The sequence below is a fragment of the Eucyclogobius newberryi genome, unplaced genomic scaffold, assembly GCF_026437365.1.
Source record: "Eucyclogobius newberryi isolate DKJ021-1_F unplaced genomic scaffold, fEucNew1.0.hap1 SCAF_11, whole genome shotgun sequence".
Lineage (NCBI taxonomy): Eukaryota > Metazoa > Chordata > Actinopteri > Gobiiformes > Gobiidae > Eucyclogobius > Eucyclogobius newberryi.
In genome coordinates, this window is record NW_027315735.1 from 38797182 (window position 1) to 38809210 (window position 12029).

At 56.6% G+C, this 12029-nt stretch overlaps 1 protein-coding gene across 1 annotated transcript in view; it reads left to right on the forward strand.

Moving 5' to 3' along the window:
* Positions 1-12029, forward strand: part of atrip (ATR interacting protein) — a 58064-nt gene that overhangs the window by 42848 nt on the left and 3187 nt on the right. Inside the window, exons 9-10 of the mRNA XM_072432668.1 lie at positions 190-243; positions 341-480. Coding sequence (XP_072288769.1) covers positions 190-243; positions 341-480 — 194 coding nt within the window. The remainder of the gene's footprint in view (positions 1-189; positions 244-340; positions 481-12029) is intronic.

Consider the following 12029-nt stretch of genomic DNA (forward strand, 5'->3'; position numbering starts at 1 on the left):
TGTTCCGCCTGTGACCTGTTGTTCCGCGTGTGACCTGTTGTTCCGCCTGTGACCTGTTGTTCCGCGTGTGACCTGTTGTTCCGCGTGAGCTAACAGGCTAACGAGCTAACGGGCTAGCAGGCTAACGGGCTAACGCGCTACCATGTTCACTACAGTGTGGCGTTGTGTAAAGGTGTGTTTCTGGAGCAGGTGGTGGAGGCCGTTCTGTCTGAAGAGAGTCAAAAAACAAGCACAGACGTAAAGGTAAACACTGTGGCAGAGTGGTTAGCCTCTCTGCACCTGTGTGAGTGTGTGTGTTGTACTTTTGTGAGTGTGTTGTACATCTGTGTGTGTGTTTCAGGCGTTGGACTGCGTTTCCCAGAGTGCTTTGCTGCGCTGTGTCCTGAGGCTGTGCAGAGCTCCACAGAAAGAAGTCACATGTGCAGCGCTAACCACTCTGCAAGTCCTGGTCCAGAAGAGTCCAGAGACAGAGCAGGACAGGTCTGGACCCGGACTATAACTGGACTATAACCGGACTATAACCGGACTATAACCGGACTATAACCGGACTATAACCGGACTATAACTGGTCGAAAGTGTGACCTGTTGTTCCGCCTGTGACCTGTTGTTCCGCGTGTGACCTGTTGTTCCGCGTGTGACCTGTTGTTCCTCCTGTGACCTGTTGTTCCGCGTATGTGACCTGTTGTTCCGCGTGTGACCTGTTGTTCCTCCTGTGACCTGTTGTTCCGCGTATGTGACCTGTGGTTCCGCGTGTGACCTGTTGTTCCGCCTGTGACCTGTTGTTCCGCGTGTGACCTGTTGTTCCGCGTGTGACCTGTTGTTCCGCGTATGTGACCTGTTGTTCCGCGTATGTGACCTGTTGTTCCGCGTATGTGACCTGTTGTTCCGCGTGTGACCTGTTGTTCCGCCTGTGACCTGTGGTTCCGCGTGTGACCTGTTGTTCCGCCTGTGACCTGTTGTTCCGCGTGTGACCTGTTGTTCCGCGTGTGACCTGTTGTTCCGCGTGTGACCTATTGTTCCGCGTGTGACCTGTTGTTCCTCCTGTGACCTGCTGTTCCGCGTGTGACCTGTTGTTCCTCCTGTGACCTGTGGTTCCGCGTATGTGACCTGTTGTTCCGCGTGTGACCTGTTGTTCCTCCTGTGACCTGCTGTTCCGCGTGTGACCTGTTGTTCCTCCTGTGACCTGTTGTTCCGCGTGTGACCTGTTGTTCCGCCTGTGACCTGTTGTTCCGCGTGTGACCTGTTGTTCCGCGTGTGACCTGTTGTTCCGCGTGTGACCTATTGTTCCGCGTGTGACCTGTTGTTCCTCCTGTGACCTGTTGTTCCGCGTGTGACCTGTTGTTCCTCCTGTGACCTGTTGTTCCGCGTGTGACCTGTTGTTCCGCGTGTGACCTGTTGTTCCTCCTGTGACCTGTTGTTCCTCCTGTGACCTGTTGTTCCGCGTATGTGACCTGTTGTTCCGCGTGTGACCTGTTGTTCCGCGTATGTGACCTGTTGTTCCGCGTGTGACCTGTTGTTCCGCGTGTGACCTGTTGTTCCTCCTGTGACCTGTTGTTCCGCGTGTGACCTGTTGTTCCGCGTATGTGACCTGTTGTTCCGCGTATGTGACCTGTTGTTCCGCGTGTGACCTGTTGTTCCGCCTGTGACCTGTTGTTCCGCGTGTGACCTGTTGTTCCGCGTGTGACCTGTTGTTCCGCGTGTGACCTGTTGTTCCTCCTGTGACCTGTTGTTCCGCGTATGTGACCTGTGGTTCCGCGTATGTGACCTGTGGTTCCGCGTGTGACCTGTGGTTCCGCGTATGTGACCTGTGGTTCCGCGTGTGACCTGTTGTTCCGCGTATGTGACCTGTGGTTCCGCGTGTGACCTGTTGTTCCGCCTGTGACCTGTTGTTCCTCCTGTGACCTGTTGTTCCGCGTGTGACCTGTTGTTCCGCCTGTGACCTGTTGTTCCGCGTGTGACCTGTTGTTCCGCGTGTGACCTGTTGTTCCTCCTGTGACCTGTTGTTCCGCGTATGTGACCTGTTGTTCCGCGTGTGACCTGTTGTTCCGCGTATGTGACCTGTTGTTCCGCGTGTGACCTGTTGTTCCGCCTGTGACCTGTTGTTCCGCGTGTGACCTGTTGTTCCGCGTGTGACCTGTTGTTCCGCGTGTGACCTGTTGTTCCTCCTGTGACCTGTTGTTCCGCGTATGTGACCTGTGGTTCCGCGTATGTGACCTGTGGTTCCGCGTGTGACCTGTTGTTCCGCGTATGTGACCTGTGGTTCCGCGTGTGACCTGTTGTTCCGCGTATGTGACCTGTGGTTCCGCGTATGTGACCTGTGGTTCCGCGTGTGACCTGTTGTTCCGCGTATGTGACCTGTGGTTCCGCCTGTGACCTGTGGTTCCGCGTATGTGACCTGTGGTTCCGCGTGTGACCTGTTGTTCCGCCTGTGACCTGTTGTTCCTCCTGTGACCTGTTGTTCCGCGTGTGACCTGTTGTTCCGCCTGTGACCTGTTGTTCCGCGTGTGACCTGTTGTTCCGTGTATGTGACCTGTTGTTCCGCGTATGTGACCTGTTGTTCCGCCTGTGACCTGTGGTTCCGCGTGTGACCTGTTGTTCCGCCTGTGACCTGTTGTTCCGCGTGTGACCTGTTGTTCCGCGTGTGACCTGTTGTTCCGCGTGTGACCTGTTGTTCCGCGTGTGACCTGTTGTTCCGCCTGTGACCTGTTGTTCCGCGTGTGACCTGTTGTTCCGCGTGTGACCTGTTGTTCCGCCTGTGACCTGTTGTTCCGCGTGTGACCTGTTGTTCCTCCTGTGACCTGTTGTTCCGCATATGTGACCTGTTGTTCCGCGTGTGACCTGTTGTTCCGCGTGTGACCTGTTGTTCCTCCTGTGACCTGTTGTTCCGCGTATGTGACCTGTTGTTCCGCGTGTGACCTGTTGTTCCGCGTGTGACCTGTTGTTCCGCGTGTGACCTGTTGTTCCGCCTGTGACCTGTTGTTCCGCGTGTGACCTGTTGTTCCGCGTGTGACCTGTTGTTCCTCCTGTGACCTGTTGTTCCGCGTATGTGACCTGTTGTTCCGCGTGTGACCTGTTGTTCCGCGTGTGACCTGTTGTTCCGCGTGTGACCTGTTGTTCCGCCTGTGACCTGTTGTTCCGCCTGTGACCTGTTGTTCCGCCTGTGACCTGTTGTTCCGCGTGTGACCTGTGGTTCTGCGTGTGACCTGTTGTTCCTCCTGTGACCTGTTGTTCCGCCTGTGACCTGTTGTTCCTCCTGTGACCTGTTGTTCCGCGTGTGACCTGTTGTTCCGCCTGTGACCTGTTGTTCCGCGTGTGACCTGTTGTTCCGCGTATGTGACCTGTTGTTCCGCGTATGTGACCTGTTGTTCCGCCTGTGACCTGTGGTTCCGCGTGTGACCTGTTGTTCCGCCTGTGACCTGTTGTTCCGCGTGTGACCTGTTGTTCCGCGTGTGACCTGTTGTTCCGCGTGTGACCTGTTGTTCCGCGTGTGACCTGTTGTTCCTCCTGTGACCTGTTGTTCCTCCTGTGACCTGTTGTTCCGCATATGTGACCTGTTGTTCCGCGTGTGACCTGTTGTTCCGCGTGTGACCTGTTGTTCCTCCTGTGACCTGTTGTTCCGCGTGTGACCTGTTGTTCCGCGTGTGACCTGTTGTTCCGCGTGTGACCTGTTGTTCCGCCTGTGACCTGTTGTTCCGCGTGTGACCTGTTGTTCCGCCTGTGACCTGTTGTTCCGCGTATGACCTGTTGTTCCGCGTGTGACCTGTTGTTCCGCGTGTGACCTGTGGTTCTGCGTGTGACCTGTTGTTCCTCCTGTGACCTGTTGTTCCGCCTGTGACCTGTTGTTCCGCCTGTGACCTGTTGTTCCGCCTGTGACCTGTTGTTCCGCCTGTGACCTGTTGTTCCGCCTGTGACCTGTTGTTCCGCCTGTGACCTGTTGTTCCGCGTATGTGACCTGTTGTTCCGCGTATGTGACCTGTTGTTCCGCCTGTGACCTGTGGTTCCGCGTGTGACCTGTTGTTCCGCCTGTGACCTGTTGTTCCGCGTGTGACCTGTTGTTCCGCGTGTGACCTGTTGTTCCGCGTGTGACCTGTTGTTCCGCGTGTGACCTGTTGTTCCGCGTATGTGACCTGTTGTTCCGCGTGTGACCTGTTGTTCCGCGTGTGACCTGTTGTTCCGCCTGTGACCTGTTGTTCCTCCTGTGACCTGTTGTTCCGCGTGTGACCTGTTGTTCCGCGTATGTGACCTGTTGTTCCGCGTATGTGACCTGTTGTTCCGCGTGTGACCTGTTGTTCCGCCTGTGACCTGTTGTTCCGCGTGTGACCTGTTGTTCCGCGTGTGACCTGTTGTTCCGCGTGTGACCTGTTGTTCCTCCTGTGACCTGTTGTTCCGCGTATGTGACCTGTGGTTCCGCGTATGTGACCTGTGGTTCCGCGTGTGACCTGTGGTTCCGCGTATGTGACCTGTGGTTCCGCGTGTGACCTGTTGTTCCGCGTATGTGACCTGTGGTTCCGCGTGTGACCTGTTGTTCCGCCTGTGACCTGTTGTTCCTCCTGTGACCTGTTGTTCCGCGTGTGACCTGTTGTTCCGCCTGTGACCTGTTGTTCCGCGTGTGACCTGTTGTTCCGCGTGTGACCTGTTGTTCCTCCTGTGACCTGTTGTTCCGCGTATGTGACCTGTTGTTCCGCGTGTGACCTGTTGTTCCGCGTATGTGACCTGTTGTTCCGCGTGTGACCTGTTGTTCCGCCTGTGACCTGTTGTTCCGCGTGTGACCTGTTGTTCCGCGTGTGACCTGTTGTTCCGCGTGTGACCTGTTGTTCCTCCTGTGACCTGTTGTTCCGCCTGTGACCTGTTGTTCCGCGTATGTGACCTGTTGTTCCGCGTGTGACCTGTTGTTCCGCCTGTGACCTGTTGTTCCGCGTGTGACCTGTTGTTCCGCGTGTGACCTGTTGTTCCGCGTGTGACCTGTTGTTCCTCCTGTGACCTGTTGTTCCGCGTGTGACCTGTTGTTCCGCCTGTGACCTGTTGTTCCGCGTGTGACCTGTTGTTCCGTGTATGTGACCTGTTGTTCCGCGTATGTGACCTGTTGTTCCGCCTGTGACCTGTGGTTCCGCGTGTGACCTGTTGTTCCGCGTGTGACCTGTTGTTCCGCGTATGACCTGTTGTTCCGCGTGTGACCTGTTGTTCCGCGTGTGACCTGTGGTTCTGCGTGTGACCTGTTGTTCCTCCTGTGACCTGTTGTTCCGCCTGTGACCTGTTGTTCCGCCTGTGACCTGTTGTTCCGCCTGTGACCTGTTGTTCCGCCTGTGACCTGTTGTTCCGCCTGTGACCTGTTGTTCCGCGTGTGACCTGTTGTTCCGCGTATGTGACCTGTTGTTCCGCGTATGTGACCTGTTGTTCCGCCTGTGACCTGTGGTTCCGCGTGTGACCTGTTGTTCCGCCTGTGACCTGTTGTTCCGCGTGTGACCTGTTGTTCCGCGTGTGACCTGTTGTTCCGCGTGTGACCTGTTGTTCCGCGTGTGACCTGTTGTTCCTCCTGTGACCTGTTGTTCCTCCTGTGACCTGTTGTTCCGCATATGTGACCTGTTGTTCCGCGTGTGACCTGTTGTTCCGCGTGTGACCTGTTGTTCCTCCTGTGACCTGTTGTTCCGCGTGTGACCTGTTGTTCCGCGTGTGACCTGTTGTTCCGCGTGTGACCTGTTGTTCCGCCTGTGACCTGTTGTTCCGCGTGTGACCTGTTGTTCCGCCTGTGACCTGTTGTTCCGCGTATGACCTGTTGTTCCGCGTGTGACCTGTTGTTCCGCGTGTGACCTGTGGTTCCGCGTGTGACCTGTTGTTCCTCCTGTGACCTGTTGTTCCGCCTGTGACCTGTTGTTCCGCCTGTGACCTGTTGTTCCGCCTGTGACCTGTTGTTCCGCCTGTGACCTGTTGTTCCGCCTGTGACCTGTTGTTCCGCGTGTGACCTGTTGTTCCGCGTGTGACCTGTTGTTCCGCGTGTGACCTGTTCCGCCTGTGACCTGTTGTTCCGCCTGTGACCTGTTGTTCCGCCTGTGACCTGTTGTTCCGCCTGTGACCTGTTGTTCCGCCTGTGACCTGTTGTTCCGCGTGTGACCTGTTGTTCCGCCTGTGACCTGTTGTTCCGCCTGTGACCTGTTGTTCCGCCTGTGACCTGTTGTTCCGCCTGTGACCTGTTGTTCCGCGTGTGACCTGTTGTTCCGCCTGTGACCTGTTGTTCCGCGTGTGACCTGTTGTTCCGCGTGTGACCTGTTGTTCCGCGTGTGACCTGTGGTTCTGCGTGTGACCTGTTGTTCCTCCTGTGACCTGTTGTTCCTCCTGTGACCTGTTGTTCCGCCTGTGACCTGTTGTTCCTCCTGTGACCTGTTGTTCCGCCTGTGACCTGTTGTTCCGCCTGTGACCTGTTGTTCCGCGTATGTGACCTGTTGTTCCGCGTATGTGACCTGTTGTTCCGCCTGTGTGACCTGTTGTTCCGCCTGTGACCTGTTGTTCCGCGTGTGACCTGTTGTTCCGCGTATGTGACCTGTTGTTCCGCGTATGTGACCTGTTGTTCCGCCTGTGACCCTGTGGTTCCGCGTGTGACCTGTTGTTCCGCCTGTGACCTGTTGTTCCGCGTGTGACCTGTTGTTCCGCGTGTGACCTGTTGTTCCGCGTGTGACCTGTTGTTCCTCCTGTGACCTGTTGTTCCTCCTGTGACCTGTTGTTCCGCATATGTGACCTGTTGTTCCGCGTGTGACCTGTTGTTCCGCGTGTGACCTGTTGTTCCTCCTGTGACCTGTTGTTCCGCGTATGTGACCTGTTGTTCCGCGTGTGACCTGTTGTTCCGCGTGTGACCTGTTGTTCCGCGTGTGACCTGTTGTTCCGCCTGTGACCTGTTGTTCCGCGTGTGACCTGTTGTTCCGCCTGTGACCTGTTGTTCCGCGGTGTGACCTGTTGTTCCGCGTGTGACCTGTTGTTCCGCGTGTGACCTGTGGTTCCGCGTGTGACCTGTTGTTCCTCCTGTGACCTGTTGTTCCGCCTGTGACCTGTTGTTCCGCCTGTGACCTGTTGTTCCGCCTGTGACCTGTTGTTCCGCCTGTGACCTGTTGTTCCGCCTGTGACCTGTTGTTCCGCGTGTGACCTGTTGTTCCGCGTGTGACCTGTTGTTCCGCGTGTGACCTGTTCCGCCTGTGACCTGTTGTTCCGCCTGTGACCTGTTGTTCCGCTGTGACCTGTTGTTCCGCCTGTGACCTGTTGTTCTGCGTGTGACCTGTTGTTCCGCCTGTGACCTGTTGTTCCGCCTGTGACCTGTTGTTCCGCCTGTGACCTGTTGTTCCGCCTGTGACCTGTTGTTCCGCCTGTGACCTGTGGTTCCGCCTGTGACCTGTTGTTCCGCCTGTGACCTGTTGTTCCGCGTGTGACCTGTTGTTCCGCCTGTGACCTGTTGTTCCGCCTGTGACCTGTTGTTCCTCCTGTGGACCTGTTGTTCCGCGTGTGACCTGTTGTTCCGCCTGTGACCTGTTGTTCCGCGTGTGACCTGTTGTTCCGCGTATGTGACCTGTTGTTCCGCGTATGTGACCTGTTGTTCCGCCTGTGACCTGTGGTTCTCCTGTGACCTGTTGTTCCGCGTGTGACCTGTTGTTCCGCCTGTGACCTGTTGTTCCGCGTGTGACCTGTTGTTCCGCGTATGTGACCTGTTGTTCCGCGTATGTGACCTGTGTTCGCCTGTGACCTGTGGTTCCGCGTGTGACCTGTTGTTCCGCCTGTGACCTGTTGTTCCGCGTGTGACCTGTTGTTCCGCGTGTGACCTGTTGTTCCGCGTGTGACCTGTTGTTCCGCGTGTGACCTGTTGTTCCTCCTGTGACCTGTTGTTCCTCCTGTGACCTGTTGTTCCGCATATGTGACCTGTTGTTCCGCGTGTGACCTGTTGTTCCGCGTGTGACCTGTTGTTCCTCCTGTGACCTGTTGTTCCGCGTATGTGACCTGTTGTTCCGCGTGTGACCTGTTGTTCCGCGTGTGACCTGTTGTTCCGCGTGTGACCTGTTGTTCCGCCTGTGACCTGTTGTTCCGCGTGTGACCTGTTGTTCCGCGTGTGACCTGTGGTTCTGCGTGTGACCTGTTGTTCCTCCTGTGACCTGTTGTTCCGCCTGTGACCTGTTGTTCCGCCTGTGACCTGTTGTTCCGCCTGTGACCTGTTGTTCCGCCTGTGACCTGTTGTTCCGCCTGTGACCTGTTGTTCCGCGTGTGACCTGTTGTTCCGCGTGTGACCTGTTGTTCCGCGTGTGATCTGTTGTTCCGCGTGTGACCTGTTGTTCCGCGTGTGACCTGTTCCGCGTGTGACCTGTTCCGCCTGTGACCTGTTGTTCCGCCTGTGACCTGTTGTTCCGCCTGTGACCTGTTGTTCCGCCTGTGACCTGTTGTTCCGCGTGTGACCTGTTGTTCCGCCTGTGACCTGTTGTTCCGCGTGTGACCTGTGGTTCTGCGTGTGACCTGTTGTTCCTCCTGTGACCTGTTGTTCCGCCTGTGACCTGTTGTTCCTCCTGTGACCTGTTGTTCCTCCTGTGACCTGTTGTTCCGCGTATGTGACCTGTTGTTCCGCCTGTGACCTGTGGTTCCGCGTGTGACCTGTTGTTCCGCCTGTGACCTGTTGTTCCGCGTGTGACCTGTTGTTCCGCGTGTGACCTGTTGTTCCGCGTGTGACCTGTTGTTCCTCCTGTGACCTGTTGTTCCGCATATGTGACCTGTTGTTCCGCGTGTGACCTGTTGTTCCGCGTGTGACCTGTTGTTCCTCCTGTGACCTGTTGTTCCGCGTATGTGACCTGTTGTTCCGCGTGTGACCTGTTGTTCCGCGTGTGACCTGTTGTTCCGCGTGTGACCTGTTGTTCCGCCTGTGACCTGTTGTTCCGCGTGTGACCTGTTGTTCCGCCTGTGACCTGTTGTTCCGCGTGTGACCTGTTGTTCCGCGTGTGACCTGTTGTTCCGCGTGTGACCTGTGGTTCTGCGTGTGACCTGTTGTTCCTCCTGTGACCTGTTGTTCCGCCTGTGACCTGTTGTTCCGCCTGTGACCTGTTGTTCCGCCTGTGACCTGTTGTTCCGCCTGTGACCTGTTGTTCCGCCTGTGACCTGTTGTTCCGCGTGTGACCTGTTGTTCCGCGTGTGACCTGTTGTTCCGCGTGTGACCTGTTCCGCCTGTGACCTGTTGTTCCGCCTGTGACCTGTTGTTCCGCCTGTGACCTGTTGTTCCGCCTGTGACCTGTTGTTCCGCCTGTGACCTGTTGTTCCGCCTGTGACCTGTTGTTCCGCCTGTGACCTGTTGTTCCGCCTGTGACCTGTGGTTCCGCCTGTGACCTGTTGTTCCGCCTGTGACCTGTTGTTCCGCGTGTGACCTGTTGTTCCGCGTGTGACCTGTTGTTCCGCGTGTGATCTGTTGTTCCGCGTGTGACCTGTTGTTCCGCGTGTGACCTGTTCCGCGTGTGACCTGTTCCGCCTGTGACCTGTTGTTCCGCCTGTGACCTGTTGTTCCGCCTGTGACCTGTTGTTCCGCCTGTGACCTGTTGTTCCGCGTGTGACCTGTTGTTCCGCCTGTGACCTGTTGTTCCGCGTGTGACCTGTGGTTCTGCGTGTGACCTGTTGTTCCTCCTGTGACCTGTTGTTCCGCCTGTGACCTGTTGTTCCTCCTGTGACCTGTTGTTCCTCCTGTGACCTGTTGTTCCGCGTATGTGACCTGTTGTTCCGCCTGTGACCTGTGGTTCCGCGTGTGACCTGTTGTTCCGCCTGTGACCTGTTGTTCCGCGTGTGACCTGTTGTTCCGCGTGTGACCTGTTGTTCCGCGTGTGACCTGTTGTTCCTCCTGTGACCTGTTGTTCCGCATATGTGACCTGTTGTTCCGCGTGTGACCTGTTGTTCCGCGTGTGACCTGTTGTTCCTCCTGTGACCTGTTGTTCCGCGTATGTGACCTGTTGTTCCGCGTGTGACCTGTTGTTCCGCGTGTGACCTGTTGTTCCGCGTGTGACCTGTTGTTCCGCCTGTGACCTGTTGTTCCGCGTGTGACCTGTTGTTCCGCCTGTGACCTGTTGTTCCGCGTGTGACCTGTTGTTCCGCGTGTGACCTGTTGTTCCGCGTGTGACCTGTGGTTCTGCGTGTGACCTGTTGTTCCTCCTGTGACCTGTTGTTCCGCCTGTGACCTGTTGTTCCGCCTGTGACCTGTTGTTCCGCCTGTGACCTGTTGTTCCGCCTGTGACCTGTTGTTCCGCCTGTGACCTGTTGTTCCGCGTGTGACCTGTTGTTCCGCGTGTGACCTGTTGTTCCGCGTGTGACCTGTTCCGCCTGTGACCTGTTGTTCCGCCTGTGACCTGTTGTTCCGCCTGTGACCTGTTGTTCCGCCTGTGACCTGTTGTTCCGCCTGTGACCTGTTGTTCCGCCTGTGACCTGTTGTTCCGCCTGTGACCTGTTGTTCCGCCTGTGACCTGTGGTTCCGCCTGTGACCTGTTGTTCCGCCTGTGACCTGTTGTTCCGCGTGTGACCTGTTGTTCCGCCTGTGACCTGTTGTTCCGCCTGTGACCTGTTGTTCCGCCTGTGACCTGTTGTTCCGCGTGTGACCTGTTGTTCCGCGTGTGACCTGTTGTTCCGCCTGTGACCTGTTGTTTCGCCTGTGACCTGTTGTTCCGCCTGTGACCTGTTGTTCCGCGTATGTGACCTGTTGTTCCGCCTGTGACCTGTTTTTCCGCCTGTGACCTGTTGTTCCGCGTGTGACCTGTTGTTCCGCCTGTGACCTGTTGTTCCGCCTGTGACCTGTTGTTCCGCCTGTGACCTGTTGTTCCGCCTGTGACCTGTTGTTCCGCCTGTGACCTGTTGTTCCGCGTGTGACCTGTTGTTCCGCGTGTGACCTGTTGTTCCGCGTGTGACCTGTTGTTCCTCCTGTGACCTGTTGTTCCGCGTATGTGACCTGTTGTTCCGCGTGTGACCTGTTGTTCCGCCTGTGACCTGTTGTTCCGCGTGTGACCTGTTGTTCCGCCTGTGACCTGTTGTTCCGCGTGTGACCTGTTGTTCCGCGTGTGACCTGTTGTTCCGCGTGTGACCTGTGGTTCTGCGTGTGACCTGTTGTTCCTCCTGTGACCTGTTGTTCCGCCTGTGACCTGTTGTTCCGCCTGTGACCTGTTGTTCCGCCTGTGACCTGTTGTTCCGCCTGTGACCTGTTGTTCCGCCTGTGACCTGTTGTTCCGCGTGTGACCTGTTGTTCCGCGTGTGACCTGTTGTTCCGCGTGTGACCTGTTCCGCCTGTGACCTGTTGTTCCGCCTGTGACCTGTTGTTCCGCCTGTGACCTGTTGTTCCGCCTGTGACCTGTTGTTCCGCCTGTGACCTGTTGTTCCGCCTGTGACCTGTTGTTCCGCCTGTGACCTGTTGTTCCGCCTGTGACCTGTGGTTCCGCCTGTGACCTGTTGTTCCGCCTGTGACCTGTTGTTCCGCGTGTGACCTGTTGTTCCGCCTGTGACCTGTTGTTCCGCCTGTGACCTGTTGTTCCGCCTGTGACCTGTTGTTCCGCGTGTGACCTGTTGTTCCGCGTGTGACCTGTTGTTCCGCCTGTGACCTGTTGTTTCGCCTGTGACCTGTTGTTCCGCCTGTGACCTGTTGTTCCGCCTGTGACCTGTTTTTCCGCCTGTGACCTGTTGTTCCGCGTGTGACCTGTTGTTCCGCCTGTGACCTGTTGTTCCGCCTGTGACCTGTTGTTCCTCCTGTGACCTGTTGTTCCGCGTGTGACCTGTTGTTCCGCGTGTGACCTGTTGTTCCGCGTGTGACCTGTTCCGCCTGTGACCTGTTGTTCCGCCTGTGACCTGTTGTTCCGCCTGTGACCTGTTGTTCCGCCTGTGACCTGTTGTTCCGCGTGTGACCTGTTGTTCCGCCTGTGACCTGTTGTTCCGCCTGTGACCTGTTGTTCCGCCTGTGACCTGTTGTTCCGCCTGTGACCTGTTGTTCCGCCTGTGACCTGTGGTTCCGCCTGTGACCTGTTGTTCCGCCTGTGACCTGTTGTTCCGCGTGT